The 18,594-nt window shown below is 51.4% G+C and overlaps 1 protein-coding gene and 1 long non-coding RNA gene across 6 annotated transcripts; one reads left to right on the top strand and one right to left on the bottom strand.

Annotated features, from left to right (window-relative positions):
- Nucleotides 1–2: 2 nt before the first annotated feature.
- LOC110256001 (uncharacterized) lies at nt 3–8,374 on the bottom strand. 2 transcript variants are annotated; one of them, XR_002337102.2, is made up of 3 exons: nt 8,239–8,374; nt 1,116–1,173; nt 3–744 (listed from the first exon to the last, which is right to left on the bottom strand). It is a non-coding gene; the product is annotated as an uncharacterized LOC110256001 (long non-coding RNA). The 2 variants fall into 2 exon arrangements; XR_014821125.1 differs by having other exon boundaries at nt 3–694.
- LOC110256000 (amine oxidase [copper-containing] 3) lies at nt 7,477–16,876 on the top strand. 4 transcript variants are annotated; one of them, XR_014821092.1, is made up of 5 exons: nt 7,477–9,121; nt 14,204–14,489; nt 15,609–15,738; nt 16,001–16,695; nt 16,802–16,876. XR_014821092.1 is itself a non-coding variant. In XM_021066974.2 (4 exons), exons 1-4 carry the CDS (start codon nt 7,525–7,527, stop codon nt 16,274–16,276), a joined length of 2,289 nt encoding a protein of 762 aa, XP_020922633.2. In that variant the 5' UTR covers nt 7,477–7,524; the 3' UTR covers nt 16,277–16,876. The 4 variants fall into 4 exon arrangements, 2 of the variants coding, with proteins under 2 accessions (XP_020922633.2, XP_084840466.1); XM_021066974.2 differs by having other exon boundaries at nt 16,001–16,876; XR_014821093.1 differs by lacking the exons at nt 15,609–15,738; nt 16,001–16,695; nt 16,802–16,876 and adding an exon at nt 14,815–14,881 and having other exon boundaries at nt 14,204–14,655.
- Nucleotides 16,877–18,594: the final 1,718 nt, after the last annotated feature.

Below are 18,594 nucleotides of genomic sequence, written 5' to 3'. Positions count from 1 at the left end.
CCTGATTTTTAAATTTTTTAATTTTTTGGTATTATTTTTTTCAGGGCCATATCCATGGCATACGGAGGTTTCCAGGCTAGGGGTCGAATCAGAGCTACAGCTGAATGCCTACGCCACAACCGCAGCAACGCCAGATCGAGCTGTGTCTGCGACCTATACCACAGCTCACGGCAACGCCAGATCTGTAACTCACTGAGCGAGGCCAGGGATCAAACCCACTACCTCATGGTTCCTAGTTGGATTTGTTTACACTGCACCACGATGGGAACTCCAGACCTGATTATTTTTAAAAACTGAGTCTTCTTTTAGGAAGGGGTCGTGTGGGGAGGGTAAAGCGAGTGAAGAGATGGGCCCAGGGACTCAAGTTTCTCAAGTTGTTGAGACCCAGAGAAATTGGTGTGGCCTCTGGGTAACTCCCGTGTCTTCTCTTGCGTGTATATCTCCGCGGAGAATGTTAAACTTCAGTCTGTCTGTCTTTTGCTCTCTCTCCCTCTCTCATAAGATGGGGCAATGAGAGCAATGAGGAGGGGTGACTTCTGCCTGTTGGAAGACCAAGCCAGGCTAGGAGGTGAAGTCCAGGAAACAGACGTTTGGATGCTGCTTAGCTTCTGACCAGAGGAAGATCATATCCAGGGAGCTCAGCCATCACAGAAGCTTCTGCTACCTTCTGTCTTGCCCCAGGTCCAGTTCACTTCTGGGTCAATGGAACAGTGGATGAAGATGAGTCAGTGAGCTGGAGAGAAACTAGGTTCCAAAGAACAGGGAGAAAGACTTCAGTAAGGAGAGAGGGCCAGTGATTGCCAGATGAATTTATCACATGGCCTGGGGTGGAAGCAAGAGTGACAGAGGGCTGGAGTTCCCGTTGTGGTGCAGTGGGCTCAGAATCTGACTGCAGTGGCTCTGGTTGCTCTGGAGGCATGGGTTCAATCCCTGGTCTGGGGGCTTCTATATGCCGTGGGCGCAGCCATAAAAAAGAAAAAAGAAAAAAAAAAAAAAAGAGTGACAGAGGACAGTAGGAGATTGAGGACAAGGAGTGATGTCGTGGCCAGTGTGGCTCTGATGCTGACTCTATACTTCTTTCTCTGACCTGTTCGACTTCTCCATTACCCACTTACCCTTTGTCTCCACCTCCTTCTGGCTCTTCTTTGATGGTCAGTTGCACAACAGTCAGTGCTGGAAGGAAAAGGGATAAAGGAATGCTGGTGTCCATCCCCCTCCAAACCCCTGGTTTTTCGTTTTTGTTTTTCTGGCCATGCCAGCGGCCAGGGATAGAACAGGTGCCACAGTAGTGACCCAAGCCACAGCGTGACAACACCGGATCCTTAACCCGCGGAGCAGGGAACACCCCACCTCATTTTCCTAACTTGAAGCTCGTTGACCTTGAAACCCGTCTCCAGACCAACGAGCATGAGTGAGCCTGTGAGTGTGTGTGAATGATCACACACAAGGTTTGATCTGAGAAAGGGACCGTGGTTATGTCTCTCTACATCTTGTCTTGGGGACCACACCCCCGTCCCAGGCCTCAGGGAACATGTAGATTGTGAGACGTCAGCTCGGCCAGGGTCAAGAGGGCAGCAAGGGGGGTATCCAGCTCCCTTCCCCACCCACAGGCTTCCTTAAGCCCCCTCTCCCCTCTGCCCCCAGGCTGGCTGGATTGTTAGCCTCAGACTTGGGGTCAAGCAATAGGAGGGAATAGTGACGGAGGATGTCATCGTGTCCCCAAGGCCAAGAGCTTTAGGACTTGGGTCCATTGCCCTGAGAGGAGCTGGACAAGGGGACGCCTAAGGCTTCAGTTGGGGGCAGACCTGGGACTTCTCTAGGAATGTAGACACAGGAAGCCCCTGTGAGGAGCACAAGATGAGCCCACCTGCCTCTGCTGTCGTCCCGCAGCCCCTGGGAAGGGTTCCCACTGCAGGTGCGAGAGAAGGATTCCTACACGCATTCCATAAAGATTTCCCAAGTGCCTCCTACCTGCCAGGCACCTTGGGAGGCACTAGGATACACTGTGGAATAAGACATAGTATCTTAAAAAAAAAAAAAGGAGTTCCCATGGTGGCTCAGCAGTAACAAACCCAACTAATATCCATGAGGACAGGGGTCCAATCCCTGGCCTTGCTCAGTGGGTCAAACATCCAGCGCTGTCCTGAGCTGTGGGGTAGGTCACAGCCGCAGCTTGGATCCCGCGTGGCTGTGGCTGTGGCCAGCTGCTGAAGCTCCACTTCGATCCCTAATCTGGGAACTTCTTTATGCCACAGGTGCAGCCCTAAAAAGTCAACAACAAACACAACAACAACAACAATATTTACTCTCAGGGGCGAGAGGAGTATGTAAAGGGTCGATTACATCAAGGATTTTAGAGGGGGGCTGAGAGGAGGACATAGCAGGCAGGGGCTCTTAACCTGGACTTAGGGCCTGGGGAAAGCTTCCTAAGAGTCATGAGGTTCAAACTGGTCCTGGCGGAGGAGTAGAAGTTGGTGGGGGGAGAAGGAAGAGAGTGGAGAGACGTCCCCAGGAAGAGGGGACAGCATGTTCAAAGGTCAGGAGGGGACAAGGTGGTACCATCCAAATACCCAAGTCCACGGACAGGTGTGTGGGCTGTGATGAGAGCCTGAAGGGGCAAGCAGGGGGCAGAGGAGGCAAATCCTTGCAAGCCATGGTTACCCTAAGGAAAATGGGGAGCCATGGAAGGATGCTAAGTAAGGAAGTGACAGGGTCCAGATACAAAGAATAGCATTGATGGAAGGCCGAGGCACTGAGAGATGCGTCAGAGGTCAGAAATGATGGTGGCCTGAATGCAAGGTTAGGTCAGGGGAAGGCTCCTGTGGGAAATCTGATCGAGGAGGCCCCATCTGCAAAGAGTGGATCAGAACCCCGTACAGGGATGCCTCCCTCTTACCCCCCCAACTGCTGCCGTGATCACAGAGAGAGGAAGGAAGGATGTCTGGGTATCTGCTCTGTGCAGCCCTTGACCTTCTGTTTTTTTGTCTTTTTATGGCCGCTCCCGTGGCATATGGAGGTTCCCAGGCTAGGGGTCGAATTGGAGCCGTAGTCGCCGGCCTACGCCAGAGCCACAGCAACTTGGAATCCGAGCTGCATCTGAGACCTACACCACGGCTCACGGCAACACTGGATCCTTAACCCACTGAGCGAGGCCAGGGATCGAACCCGCAGCCTTATGGTTCCTAGTCAGATTTGTTAACCACTGAGCCACGACGGGAACTCCTGCCCTTGACCTTCTGAATGGAAGAGCATGACTGTATCTAAGAAACACTTACCACTTGGGAAAGGCAGTTGCTGATTAAAGTAAAATCGCACCCAACAATCAGTCCTCTTGGTGGTTGGTGTGGTTATGGGATAATTGCTTAGATGATCCTTGTAAACTTTTTTTTTATTTATGGCCACACCCATGGCTTATGGAAGTTCACAGGCTAGGGATCGAACCTGTGCCACAGCAGCAACCTGAGCTACTGTAGTGACAACACTGGATCCTCAACCCACTGAGCCGCAAGAGAACTCCAATCCTTATAAATTTTATACAGTGCATGGTGGGTTTGGACAAAAGTTAACCCCCTAAAAAAAAGTGTCTGAAGCCCCCTGATAGCTTCTCTGACGGGATTTGGCAGTGAGGGTGGTCTTATTAGTTCTACAAGCTCTTTACTTATTTTAAGGGGAGACCAGACTTTCTGGCTCCTTTCAGAAGGTTCTCTCTCAGTTATCCACTCCTCTCCCTGTACTTTTTTCCCCCCTTTTCAGGGCTGCACCTGCGGCCTATGGAAGTTCCCAGGCTAGGGGCTGAATTGGAGCTGCAGCTGCCGGCCTACACCACAGCCACAGCAACGGCAACACCGTATCCGAGTCACGTCTGCGACCTACACCGCAACTTGCGGCACCAGATCCTCAATCCACTGAGTGAGGCCAGGGATGGAACCCACATCCTCATGGACACTATGTTGGGTTCTTAACCCGCTGAGCCACAATGGGAACTCCTCTCTCCCTATATTTTAAATTTCTCCCTCTTGTCTGGCTCTTCCTCAACTCTCATCTTGCTAAGCCTTTCCCAAGACCCTGCCTACAGCTTCTCCCAGCCTGTGCCTTCCCAGACGCCTTTGTCCAAGGAGCGTTCTAGCCCTGCTGGGTCTGCTTCCCTTCCTCCCCCAGTCCCTCCTCAACCCACTGCCCTCCCTCTGCTGACCCTCAAGCCACAGGCCCTGCTCTGACAAAGACCACCAGCAACTTCCAAGTGCAAATCAACAGGCCTTTCCAGCCACTTGCTTTCTGGACCTCTCAGTGGCATTTGACAACATTGACTGAGTTGTCTGCCTTCTTAAAAATGCTCTCCTGGAGGGAGTTCCCGTCGTGGCACAGTGGTTAACGAATCCGACTAGGAACCATGAGGTTGCGGGTTCGATCCCTGGCCTTGCTCAGTGGGTTAACGATCCGGCGTTGCCGTGAGCTGTGGTGTAGGTTGCAGACGCGGCTCGGACTCCATGTGGCTGTGGCTCTGGCATAGGCTGGCGGCTATGGCTCCGATTGGACTCCTAGCCTGGGAACCTCCATATGCCACGGGAGTGACCCAAGAAATGGCAAAAAGACAAAAAACAAACAAACAAACAAAAACACCTCTCTTCTGAGAGTTCCCTAGTAACTCAGCAGTGTAAGGATCTGGCATAGTCCTTGCCGTGGCTTGGGTTCAGTCCCTGGCCTGGGAATTTTTGCATGCCGTGGGCATGGCCAAAACAAAAAGCTAAAACAAACAACCAACCAACCTCTCTTCTATCTTGACCTCCCCATATTCTGACCCCTCATCCCCCACATTTGCTACTTCTCCCCTTCCTCCATCCTCAAGGTCACTGGCCCTTTGCCTCCTATTTGGTCTCCTTGCCTCTGTTCTGTTCCACGTCCAAGTCCCACTCCACCCTGCAGCCGGATCCGTGTCCCTGGAATGCAGATCAGAGTGGAGGGACCCAGGGGCACGAGGCGGTCCCGCTGACCACACAGGGCCTCGGGGCCAGCAGCTCGGCTCAGGCACCCGGTCCTGAGGCCCAGTCCTCAGCGTGTGGGCTGGGGGGGAGCTCTGGCTCAACCAGGGATAAATTCGTCTTCATCCCATTCACAGAGCCTGGGGCCAAGTTTGTCCAAAGGGAAATAAGACCTCGTGGGGGGAGCAGGACATGTGGTCCTGTCTCCTGAGTGATGCCCCCCAAAGGGGCACATTTTCCACAAGTTTTTAGGGTCTTTGACATGATGATTGTGAAGCCCAGGATGAAATGATATCAGAGGAAGCAATGTCACAGCCACACATTCAGGGAAGGTGGCAGAGGGGGCACCTTCTTCTATACCAGTCCCCTCTGGCTCCACCCATGCAGGGCAAAGCCTCTCCTCCCACCCCCTAATCATTACCCACCTCCCATCTGAGAGCCGGGCCCCACCCCACCAGACTGAACATTCTTTTTTTTTTTTTTTTTTTTTTTTTTTTGGCTTTTTGGGCCCATACCAGTGGCTCATGAAGTTCCCAGGCTAGGGGTTGAATCAGAGCTATAGCTGCTGGCCTACACCGCAGCTACAGCACCGCAGGATCTGAGCCATATCTGCGACCTACACCACAGCTCATGGCAACACCAGATCCCCGACCCACTGAGCAAGACCAGGGACTGAACCTCATGGATACTAGTCGGATTCGTTTCCACTGCACCACGACAGGAACTCCCTGTATATACCTTCTTTTTCTCCTATCATCTTCCATCGTGTTCCATCACAAGTGATTGGATGTAGTTCCCTGTGCTATACAGCAGGACCTTATTGCTTATCCACTCCAAATGCAGTAGTTTGATCAATTTCTATTGATTAAGGGTCCAAGGATCCTGCTCTGTAACAAAATGACTCCTTGTGTCAAATTTCCATATCCAAATAGAGCTGGTTGCATAACCAGCTGATATCTGGATAATCTGACCTTTCTGGTGTCGATCTGGTTTAATTACTCAATGTCTTCCCGCAATTGCCACTTTGTTTAAAACACGCATCGCATAAGGCTTCCTGACCTTACCTCTTCTGCCTGTCCCCTCCTGTCCCCGCATCATACCAGAGACGCTGGCCTTGGGTCCTTCCCTGGCCACCATGTCCAGGCTGTTTGGAGTTTCTGTACCTTTGCACCTACATTCCCTGCGGCTGGAATGTCCTGCCTGGTCTCTTCCAGGCGAATGCATTCTGCCTGCAGGATCAGTGTAGCTTGGTTTCTTGGGGAAGTATCCCTGCATGTCCAGGTTGGAAAGGAGTCTCCCCTAAGCCCAAGAAGGAAGTATGTCCCTCTCCGGAAGACTCAGTCTCTCCTCGTTTCCCTCAGGACCCACAGGCTGACAGATGAAGGTGGTCTCTGGAATGTCACTTGCCCAGGCTTGGAGGCCACTTTGTTCTCTGTTCTCTGCCTCCTCCAGGAGGAGGGTTTCCTGGAGGTGAGGGTTGGGGTTAAGTTCACAGCCAGTTTTCCAGCCACCCTGACCTCTGACCTGGTCCATGAATCCTGCTTGAGGGGTGCGGGGTCTCTGTTGCACTGCCCCCTCCCCCTACCTGCTGCTGCTGCTTCTTTTTTTTTTTTTTTTTTTTTGTGGTCTTTTTTGGGCTGCACCTGTGGCATATGGAAGTTCCCAGGCTAGGGGTTGAATTAGAGCTGCAGCTGCTGGCCTACATCACAGCCACAGCAACACCAGATCTGAGCCACGTCTGCCACCTACACCACAGCTCACAGCGCCAGATCCTTAACCCACTGAGCGAGGCCAGGGATTGAACCCACATCCTCATGGATACTAGTTGGGTTCATTTACTGCTGAGCCACGATGGGAACACCCCCCTCCAGCTTCTGACTGACCCACTCCCCTGCATGCTCCCCTCCAGGGATTTGGGGACAGGGCCTCCAAAACGTTGACCTGGCTCAGCCCTTCAGCCCTCCCAGCTCCTCCCAGGTGCTCTGTGTTCTCAACATGACTCTCAAGCCTCTGGTGGGTGCTGGTGGGATTCTGGATGACCGGGGGCAGGGGTGGGGGGTGGGGGTGGGAGCAGGGAAAAGCTTCAAAAACTAGAGGAAGAAAGGAGGGGATCTGACTGTAGGGGGCGTGCGCAGAGGTTTGCTTGCAGCCGTGTAGCTGGGACAAAGTTTCCATCCGGAGGGTGGAGGAAGAGCCCAAGGACAGTCCCTTTCTGCCCCTGTCACTTCTTCCTCTTGCCTCCCTCCAGCAGTATCCCCAAAGCCCGCCCCTCCCCCACTCCATCCCTCAACCTTGAACCTGAGTGTTTGATTTGGAACCAGAAGAGGTTTAACGGGGGTCACTGAAAGTTGTCACCTCAGCCCCACCTCCCCAGCCTGGCCTGACCACCGCCACCCGTATCTCCAACACTCTGCCTTTGGCTGACTTGAAAGTACCCATCATGCCACTGCCCAAAGGCACCACCCAGAGCCAGGAAACCCCAGAGACTGAAAGAGGCACTCTGTCTTTTGATTCAAGAGCCTGAAGACCGCTAGGAGCTCTAGCTATGGCAGTCTCCCTTCTCTGGTTCCTGTGCAGTGTTCTAGCGATGAGCGTGGGTGCGGGTGATGCTGGGAGTGAGGAAGGAGTTGGGAGGGAGTGTAAACCCGGCCAGCCTCCCCACTGCCCCTCCGGAGCTCCGGGTGCCCAGCCCTGGACACACCCTGGCCAGAGCCAGCTGTTTGCAGACCTGAGCCGAGAAGAGCTGACGGCTGTGATGAACTTTCTGACCCAGAAGCTGGGGCCAGGCCTGGTGGATGCCGCCCAGGCCCGACCCGCAGACAACTGCATCTTCTCAGTGGAGCTGCAGCTGCCCCCCAAGGCGGCAGCCCTGGCCCACCTGGACAGGGGGAGCCCCCCGCCTGCCCGGGAGGCCCTGGCCATCATCTTCTTTGGCGGACAACCCCAGCCCAATGTGACCGAGCTGGTGGTGGGGCCGCTGCCCCAGCCCTCCTACGTGCGGGATGTGACTGTGGAGCGTCACGGGGGCCCCCTGCCCTACCACCGACGCCCCGTGCTCATGCGAGAGTACCTGGACATCGACCAGATGATCTTCCGCAGGGAGCTGCCCCAGGCTGCTGGTCTCCTCCACCACTGCTGCTTCTATAGCAGCCAAGGTCAGAACCTGGTGACCATGAACTCAGCCCCCCGTGGTCTGCAATCAGGGGACCGGGCCACCTGGTTTGGCCTCTACTACAACATCTCAGGGGCCGGGTTTTACCTGCACCCGGTGGGGTTGGAACTGCTGGTAGACCACAAGGCTCTGGACCCTGCCCTCTGGACCATCCAGAAGGTCTTCTTTCAAGGCCGCTACTATGAGAGCCTGGCCCATCTGGAGGAGCAGTTTGAGGCCGGCCTGGTGAACGTGGTGGTGATCCCAGACAATGGCACAGATGCGTCCTGGTCCCTGAAGTCCCGGGTGCCCCCAGGTCCAGCTCCTCCTCTGCAGTTCTATCCGCAGGGCCCCCGCTTCAGTGTCCAGGGGAGTCACGTGGCCTCCTCGTTGTGGACTTTTTCCTTTGGCCTTGGAGCTTTCAGTGGCCCAAGGATCTTTGACATCCGCTTCCAAGGGGAGAGAGTGGCTTATGAAGTCAGCATCCAGGAGGCCTTGGCTGTCTATGGTGGTAATTCTCCTTCTGCCCTGAGAGGTCGGTATGCAGATGCCAGTTTTGGCTTGGGCCACTTCTCCACCCCGCTGACCCGTGGGGTGGACTGTCCCTATCTGGCCACCTATGTGGACTGGCCCTTCCTTCTGGAGTCTCAAGTCCCCAAGACACTACGTGATGCCTTTTGTGTGTTCGAACAGAACCAGGGCCTCCCTGTGAGACGACACCACTCAGATATTCGCTCCCACTACTTTGGGGGCCTTGCAAAGACAGTGCTGGTCGTCAGATCTGTGTCCACCATGCTCAACTATGACTACATGTGGGACATGATCTTCCACCCCAATGGAGCCATTGAAGTCAAATTACACACCACGGGCTATATTGGCTCATCATTCCTCTTTGGCGATGTCCAAAGTTTCGGAAACAGGGTTGGGGAGCACACCCTGGGCACCGTCCACACCCATAGCGCCCACTTCAAGGTGGATCTGGATGTGGGAGGTAAGACATATTGGTGGAGCAAGGATTCCAGTAGGAGTTCAAGTCTCCATGCCTAGCTTTAAAAATTGTCATGGAAACACGAAAAATGTAAAAACATATGAATGTGAAAATCATCAAATTCCTCAGAGATTGTCACCCGTAGATTCTCTGTTGCTTAAAATTATTTCCTTTTTGGAGTTCCTGTCGTGGCTCAGTGGTTAACGAATCCAACTAAGAACCATGAGGTTGCGGGTTCAATTCCTGGCCTCGCTTAGTGGGTTAAGAATCCTCCAATTGGACCCCTAGCCTGGGAACCTCCATATGCCTCGGGTGTGGTCCCAGAAAAGACCAAAAAAAAAAAAAAATTATTTCCTTTTTTTGAGTTCCCTGGTAACCTACCAGTTAAGGATCTGATGTCGTTACTGCTATGGTTCTGGTCCCTGCACTGGCATGGGTTTGATCCCTGGCTTGGGAACTTCTCCATGCCCCAGGCATGGCCAAAAAAAATTCTTACCTTTTTAAAAACAGTGCATCTGCAATTCTAGAATATATTACGGTGTATTCTATGTGTATGATACCGTATACTGATTATACCTTTTAAGATATTTTGTTACCAAATTTTGATCATGATGTACACATATTTGATCACTTCTGTTTTCTCACATAACAACATATAGAACAAGCAACGAATATTTAATGAATGCATATTTGTGGCAGGCACGGCACTAAAACAGATTCATAAAGGAAACAACATCTCTGCTCTCAGGAGGCCTACATTCTGATGGAGGAGCAAAGAGCACGTGGAGAGCTCCTGGAAAATGTGTGTAACAGGAACATTTTTGTGATTGGCTTCTCTGTACCTCAGTTACTCGAGCATAAAGTGCAGTGTCAGAGGCGTTCCCGTCGTGGCTCAGCAGAAACGAATCTGACCAGTATCCACGAGGATGTGCTGTTTGATCCCTGGCCTCCCTCAGTAGGTGTAGGTCGCAGACTCGGCTCGGATCCTGTGGTGCTCTGGCTGTGGTGTGGGCCGACAGCTATAGCTCTGACTCAACCCCTAGCCCGGGGACTTCCATGTGCCGTGGATGGGGCCTTAAAAAGCGAGTGCGCACACACACACATGCACACACGCACACACAGAGTGTAATAGTGTATTCCTGATAGGATTGTTGTGAGGATTAACAATGACTATTTTAAAATATTTTTTTTGAAATAGCTTTAGACTTATAGAAAAGTTGCAGACATTATAGAGTTTCCAAGTACCCTTCAGCAGCTCCCCCTAATGTTGACAATTTTGCATAACCACAGGATGAACAAAATGAGGAAATTAACATTATTACAATACTATAAACCTGAGAGCTTATGAGAATTTTTTTGAGCAAGTTTTAATTTTTATTTCTGCATTTCCCCCCTCATCTGCCCACCCCACTGGCCCCGGGGTCTGTTATAGAAAATGAAGATACATTTTCCCTGGGGCATCTGAACACAGCACGGTGAATTTTTTTTTTTAATTTATTGGCTGCACCCATGGGATATGGCCAGGGATCGAATGTGCACCACAGCAGTCACCCAAGCCGCTGCAGTGACAATGTTGGAAACTTAACCCACTGCACCACAAAAGAATTCCCATGCTGAATTTTTTTTTTTTTTTTTTTTTTTTTTTGTCTTTTGCCTTTTCTGGGGCCGCTCCTGCAGCATATGGAGGTTCACAGGCTAGGGATCTAATTGGAGCTGTAGCCACTGGCCTACACCAGAGCCACAGCAACAGGGGATCCGAGCCGCGTCTGCGACCTACACCACAGCTCACGGCAACGCCGGATCGTTAACCCACTGAGCAAGGGCAGGGACCGAACCCGCAACCTCATGGTTCCTAGTCGAATTCGTTAACCACTGCGCCACGACGGGAACTCCTTTTCTTCTCCTTTTTAAAAACTGAAGTAGGGGTCAGGGAAGGAGTGGTATGGACTGGAAGTTTGTGGTTAGTTGGTGCCAAGTATTACATTTAGAATGGATAAGCACGGAGGTCCTATTGTACAGCGTAGGGAACTATATCCAGGATCCTGGAATAGACCTTGAGGGAAGATAATATAGGAAAGGGAATGTGTATATATGTGTGACTGGATCGCTCTGCTGTACAGCAGAAACTGGCAGAACACCATAAATCAACTACACTTGAATAATAAAACTGAAGTATAGTTCACTTACAATGACACATTAATTTCAGGTGTAAAGCACAGCAATTCAGTTGCTGCTGAATAATTTCAGATTATTTTCCCTTATAGGTTACTATGAAATATTGAGCGTAGTTCCCTCTTCTATACAGTAGGTCCTTGTTGGTCATATATTTTATACATGGTAATGTGTCTGTGTTAATCCCAACCTTCTCATTTATCCCTTCCCCCACCTCCCAGAGCTTAGAAGAATTTCATCAGCTGTTCCACTGATTTCCTTTTTCTGTTCCAGGATCTAAACAGCATCCTGCATCACACTTGGATCCCCAGCTCCTTCATCCCCTGCTGTCTGCGGCAGTTCTTTTTTTTTTTTTTTTTTTTTTTGTCTTTTTGCTATTTCTTTGGGCCGCTCCCGCGGCATATGGAGGTTCCCAGGCTAGGGGTCCAATCGGAGCTGTAGCCACCGGCCTACGCCAGAGCCACAGCAACACGGGATCTGAGCCACGTCTGCAACCTACACCACAGCTCACGGCAACGCCGGATCCTTAACCCACTGAGCAAGGGCAGGGACCGAACCCGCAACCTCATGGTTCCTAGTCAGATTCGTTAACCACTGCACCATGACGGGAACTCCCATCTGCAGCAGTTCTTTAGGTTTATCTTTCCTCTCATGAACTGACCCTGCTGGTCAATCGATTTGTAGAATGTCTTTCTTTCTTCTTTCCTCTTTTTTTGTCTTTTTGCCATTTCTTGGGCCGCTCCCACGGCATATGGAGGTTCCCAGGCTAGGGGTCGAATCAGAGCTGTAGCCACCGGCCTACGCCAGAGCCTCAGCAACGCTGGGATCCGAGCCGCATCTGCAACCTACACCACAGCTCACGGCAACGCCGGGTCCTTAACCCACTGAGCAAGGCCAGGGACCGAACCCGCAACCTCATGGTTCCTAGTCGGATTCGTTAACCACTGACGGGAACTCCTAGAATGTCTTTCAATCTGGGTGGCTCTGATATGTTCGCATGATTAGATTGAGTTTGTGTTTTGTTTTTGTGTTGAGGGGGTTGGTAAGAAAACCACAGAAATGAAGTTATATACCCTTCTCCGAGTATCATACTAAGGGACACAGGGTGTCCATATGTCTTCCTGCCAGTTATTCTGGCCCCAGGCACTTAGCTAACGTAGTGTCTTCTATTTTCCTGCATTGTAAAAGTTAATCTTCTTCCATTGGCAATTAATAAATATTTGGGAGAAAATTGGATATTATGCAAATATACTATTTCTTTTCTTCTCAAACTCTTGCTCACTAATTTTAGAACTATTGGTGGATTTTCCCTGCAACAATTATGATTGCTATATTTCTCTGCTAGTCATTTAAATTTCCCCTTATTCTTTAAACATTATTTGTAGTTCTCCATAAGAAAGTGTTATTCCCTCCTTTTCCCTCTATTTATATATGTAATTATTTATTCATAACTTTATGGGTTCATGAATATTTTATTCTTAGGGCTATAACCCAGTACTGTCATTTCTCTCTCTCTCTCTCTCTTTTTTTTGGCTGCCCCACAGCTTATGGAGTTCACCAGCCAGGAATCGGATCTGAGCCATAGTTGCCCTACGCTGCAGCTGCTGCAAGCCGGATCCTTTAACTCACTGTGCCAGGCCTCGATCAGTCTTGCAACCTGCCGTGTAGAGAGGCTACTGATCCCGTTGCACCACAGCAGGAATTCCTATCATTTATTTCATTCCTTAAATTGTTCTGGTTTGGGCCTTTAGGAGATCTTCAGGTTGATTCCTGCGTCCCTTCTGACATGCTTCCATCCTTTTTTTTTTTTTTTTTCTTTTTTGTCTTTTCTAGGGCCTCTCCTGCAGCATATGGAGGTTTCCAGGCTAGGGGTCGAATCGGAGCTGTAGCCGCTGGCCTATGCCAGAGCCACAGCAATGCGGGATCCAAGCCACGTCTGCAGCCTACACCACAGCTCACAGCAATGCCGGATCCTTAACCCACTGAGGAAGGCCAGGGATCAAACCTGCAACCTCATGGTTGCTAGTCGGATTTGTTAACCACTGAGCCACGATGGGAACTCCTACTTTATAATTATTATTATTATTTATTATTATTATTGCTTTTTTAGGACCACACCCATGACATATGGAAGTTTCTAGTCTAGGGGTCAAATCAGAGCTACAGCTGCCAGCCTATGAAACAGCCATAGCAGCGAGGAATCTGCATTGCGTCTACAACCTACACCACAGCTCACGGCCACGCTGGACACTTAAGCCACTGAGCAAGGCCAGGGATCAAACCCGCATCCTCATGGCTAGTAGGATTCGTTTACTCTGCCCCACAATGGGAGCTCCCAGTGACACATTATTTAAATTGTCTAAGCTTCAGTTGTCCCCATCTTCATAAGGCAATGTCCTCCTTCATAAGTTTACACATCAATATACGAAAAGCCCTCAGCACGCTGCCTGAGCAGAGCTCCAAGTTCAGTAAGTGAGCTGCTCTGTTATTATTCTTATGATAAAGCAGTTCTGGTGATGCCATAGGGCTTCCCATGTAAGGTCCAGACCCCTTTCCTCAGGTCAGAAAGAACCTGACTCTGCCTGCTGCCTGCTAGACTGCTCCAACCTCAGGTTAAGCTCCCCCCTTTCAGCTCCTCTGAGGGAAAATGTCAGGGGAAGCCCAGTCACAAGGCATCTGGGGTTTTTATCAGAGATGCAATCAAGGAGAAAGAGCTTCTCCAAATCTCTGAATCAGGGCTATCCTGGGGAGAGGGGAGGGAAGCAGGGGGCACACTCACTCTGGCCTCTTCTTTGGCCCCCACTCTGGAGCCAGATGGGGGCGGAGTCCAGAGGGGGCAGGGCAGCTGCGTGACCAGCCCTCCCTCCCCCTCTCCCCCCCGCCCCGCCCCTCCCCTCCATCCCCCCCCTGCAGGACTGGAGAACTGGGTCTGGGCCGAGGACACAACATTCGTCCCCACGGCGGTACCCTGGAGCCCTGAGCGCCAGATACAGAAGCTGCAGTTGACCCGGAAGGTGCTGGAGACGGAGGAGCAGGCCGCCTTCCCCGTGGGAGGTGCGGCCCCTCGCTACCTGTACCTGGCCAGCAACCAGAGCAACAAGTGGGGGCACCCGCGGGGCTACCGCATCCAGATAGTCAGCTTTTCTGGGGAGCCGCTGCCCCAGAGCAGCTCCATGGCAGGAGCTTTCAGCTGGGAGAGGTGGGTGGTGTGGCCAGGATGGCAGGGGTGGGGGTCGGGGTGAGAGTGAGAAGGGAGGGTGGGGAAATCAATTCAGATTGTACTCGAGGTGTAGGAAAAACTTGAAAAGGATTTCCTGGTTATCGAAAGTCCCACAGTGGATACACGGTCCCCTGAAATGCTAAAGGTGAGTGGCGGGGTATCAGAGAGGCACTGGGGGAGGCGGACTGTTTGGGAGGCTCCATGTTACTGGGAACCCAGCTTCCCCCACCTCCCATGGGTGTGTGTGCACATACACACTCACGATCACAAACACACACACACACTCCTGCTGCCACAATCTTAGGCCACTCAAAATGAAGCCTCCTGGTTGGAGAGAGACATGCTGAACCACATACGATGGAATGTCCAAGGTAGAATCGAGGATGTGGGTATGTGAGCATTTCCTAGATTATTCTTTCAACTTTTCTATGTATTTTAAAATGTTTGGGAGTTCCCGTTATGGCTCAGTGGGTTAAGAGCCCGACTAGTATCCATGAGGATGTCGGTTTGATCCCTGGCCTTGCTCAGTGGGTTAAGGATCTAGCGTTGCCACAAGCCGCAGCATAGGTCACAGATGTGGCTCGGATCCCGCATTGCTGTGGCTGTGGTGTAGGCTGGCAGCTCCCGCTCTGATTTGATTCCTGGCCCAGGAACGTCCATGTGCCACAGGTGTGGTTCTAAAAAGACCAAAAAAAAAAAAGGAAGAAAAAGAAAATGTTCACCATCACAGAGAGGAAAACAAAGAGGAAGAACAGAGCCCAGATATGAGGGAGAATTTCCCCCAAATCCAGACACATGAGATACTAAAATTAACCTAAGATGGACATCAGGCCACACCTGTGCACCTGCATCCAGGCCCAGACTCCCACGTGGAGCGACAGTCCTGCCTGAAGTCTGAACGATGGGCTGGGAGACGTTTGAGATACAGGATGTTGAGCAAATGCAGGAACTTTAGGGGAGAGAGAGAGAGAAGGGGGCAGAGAATAAAGAGGCTGGATACCCCTTGGGCCCATTCCCCCTTTGCATCTCCTCCTCAGTGCAGCTTCAGGTAGCAGGATGGGTTGATGACCTTGGGGGTCAAATCTAAATCTCTGGCAGGTACCAGCTGGCTGTGACCCGGAGGAAGGAGGAGGAGCCCAGCAGCAGCAGCATCTACAATTTGAATGACCCCTGGACCCCCACCCTGGATTTCACTGACTTCATCAACAATGAGACCATTGCTGGGCAGGTGAGTTGAGAGGAAGGAGGATGGGGGAGGGGGGTGGCCAGGGAAGCAAGGATGAGCCTTACTCTCTCCCAAGCCAGATTCCTCGGGGGTCTTTAGAAGAAAAGCATTCTTCTAAAGCATTCTTCCACTAAGGAAGAAAGCGTTATGATTTCACTTTATTTCTGGGCTGGTGAACTGAACCCTCCCATACAAGGCCACTGAGGGAGGCAGACGTGTCCTTAGCAAAGCCAGGCCTCATGATCCTCTCTCTTCGCCCCCCCAGGACTTGGTGGCCTGGGTGACAGCCGGTTTCCTGCACATCCCACATGCAGAGGACATCCCCAACACGGTGACGGTGGCGAACAGTGTGGGTTTCTTCCTCCGACCCTACAACTTCTTTGACCAGGACCCCTCCATCAATTCTGCTGACTCCATCTACTTCCGGGAGGACCAGGATCCTGGGGCCTGTGATGTCAACCCCCTGGCTTGCCTCTCCGAGGCTGCTGCCTGCGCCCCCGACCTCCCTGCCTTCTCCCACGGGGGCTTCTTTCACAACTAGGGGGTCCCTGGGATGGGGAATGTGGCCGGGGCTGCAGGGCCAGGGGGTGTGGGGCCGGGGGGCGAAGGGCACTGGGCCGGGCAGCGTGTGCCCTGTTCTCCTTCCTCAGACCCCAAGGTCCTCTCTCTCCATTGCCCTGCCTTGCCTCCCCCTCCTTGCTGGGAGCACCCTGAGCCTGTGATGCCTGACACAGGGGTACTCAGCTTTGTGGACCCCAGACCTGCTGGGTTCCTGTTGCAGAAAGGAGAGGAATGGCCAAATGGGAGCTTGGAGTGATGGCTGAACTTTTCCCAGAAGACTCCTGTGTTTTTCTAACAGTTTTTTAATCTTATTTTTAAATGAGATAGAATTCACATACTGTGAAATTCACCCTTTTAACGTGTACAATTTAATGGGTTTTAGAACCTTCATAAAGTTGTGCAACCATTGCCACTAATTCCAGCACATTTTCATCATCCCAGCAAGAAACCCCAGAACCTGTTAGTAGTCACCTCCTATTTCCCTCCAACCCCTTCCCAGCTCTAGGCAACCATTAGCCTTTCTGTCACTGAAGATTTACCCATATTCTGGAAATTTAGTATAAATAGATTCATGCAATAAGCGGTCTTTTGTGATTGGCTTCTTCTTTTTTTTTTTTTTTTTTTTTTTTTGTCTTTTTGCCATTTCTCGGGCCACTCCCGTGGCATATGGAGGTTCCCAGGCTAGGAGCTGTAGCCACCAGCCAACGCCAGAACCACAGCAACGAGAAATCCAAGCCGTGTCTGCGACCCACACCACAGCTCACAGCAACGCCGGATGCTTAACCCGCTGAGCAAGGCCAGGGATTGAACCCGCAACCTCATGGTTCCTAGTCGGATTCGTTAACCACTGAGCCATGACGGCAACTCCTGTGATTGGCTTCTTGTACTAAGCACAGTGGGTTTTGAGGGGCACCCATGCTGTAGCATGAATCAGTACTTTATGGCTAAATAATATTGTTTTACAGCTAGGCCACATTTTGTTTCTACTTTTTGGTTGTCATGGATAATGCCGCTCTGAATGTTTGTGTACAAGGATTCACGTGGACAAATGCCTCCGTTTCTCTTGGGTATATACCTGGCAGTGGAATTGCTGGGTCATACGGTAATTCTATGTTGAACCGTTTGAGAGACATTTTTTCAAAATAACTGTTATCATTTCCTTTTTTTTCTTTTTGTTTCTTTTTCTTTTTGTTGGTGTAACATAACATAGAACTTTTCCACAAATATGCATACACAACATCTACTGTTTGGCCACTTTTTTTTCTTCTCTGGCCCCACTCATGGCACATGGAAATTGCCAGGCCAGGGAGTGAATCCAAGATGCAGCTCTGCAGTGGCGACCTATGCCACTGTGGCAATGCCAGATCCTTTAACCCACTGCACCAGGCTGAGGATGGAGCCCACATCTCTGCAGCGACCCAAGCCACTGTAGTCGGATTCTTTTTTTTTTTTTGTCTTTTTGTCTTTTTATCTTTTTAGGGTCACACCCACGGCATATGGAGGTTCCCAGGCTAGGTGTCTAATCGGAGTTATGGCTGCCAGCCTACACCACAGCCACAGCCATGCAGGATCTGAGTCATGTCTGTGACCTATGCCACAGCTCACGGCAATGCCAGATCCTGAACCCACTGAGCAAGGCCAGGGATCGAACCCAAGTCCTCAGGCATACTAGTCAGGTTTGTTAACCACTGAGCCACGACAGGAACTCCTGCAGTTGGAGTCTTAACCCACTGAGCCACAGTGGGAACTCCGCCATTTGGCCACTTTTAAATGTACAGTTCAGTTACCTTAAGTACATTCAGAAGATTTCCTGGGCCTCCCTAGGGCCTCTGCCCTGGATCTTAAGTGTGAAGGTGAGGCATCTAGAGCCCCAGCACAGGCTCCCCACTAGGTCAGTGTCCCAGAACTTAGGAAGGTGCTTCTGTCCTGCCCTGTCATCCTAGCTTACTCCCCTCTCCTTTCGTTTCAGTCTCCTCCGCCTCCCCTCCTCTTGTTCCTATCGTTTTTTTGTTTTCTTTGTTTGTTTTCCTGTTTAGGGCCACACCCTCAGCATATGCAAGTTCCCAGGCTAGGGGTCGAATTGGAGCTGTAGCTGCCGGCCTACGCCAGAGCCACAGCAACACCAGATCCGAGCAGCGTCTGCGACCTACATCACAGCTCACAGCAACACCCGGATCCTTAACCCACTGAGCGAGGGCAGGGATCAAACCCGAGTCCTCATGGACATAGTTGGGCTCGTTACCACTGAGCCAAGAGGGGGAATTTCCCTCCCCTCCTCTTGTGACTTCAGCTTCCACT

The sequence above is a fragment of the Sus scrofa genome, chromosome 12, assembly GCF_054392235.1.
Source record: "Sus scrofa isolate SSC_HxYL_T2T_F1_AM1 chromosome 12, Sscrofa_HxYL_maternal_Yorkshire_Landrace_v2.0, whole genome shotgun sequence".
NCBI lineage: Eukaryota > Metazoa > Chordata > Mammalia > Artiodactyla > Suidae > Sus > Sus scrofa.
The sequence above is the reverse complement of the archived record's forward strand: the minus strand, read 5'-3'. Positions and strand labels throughout refer to the sequence as shown.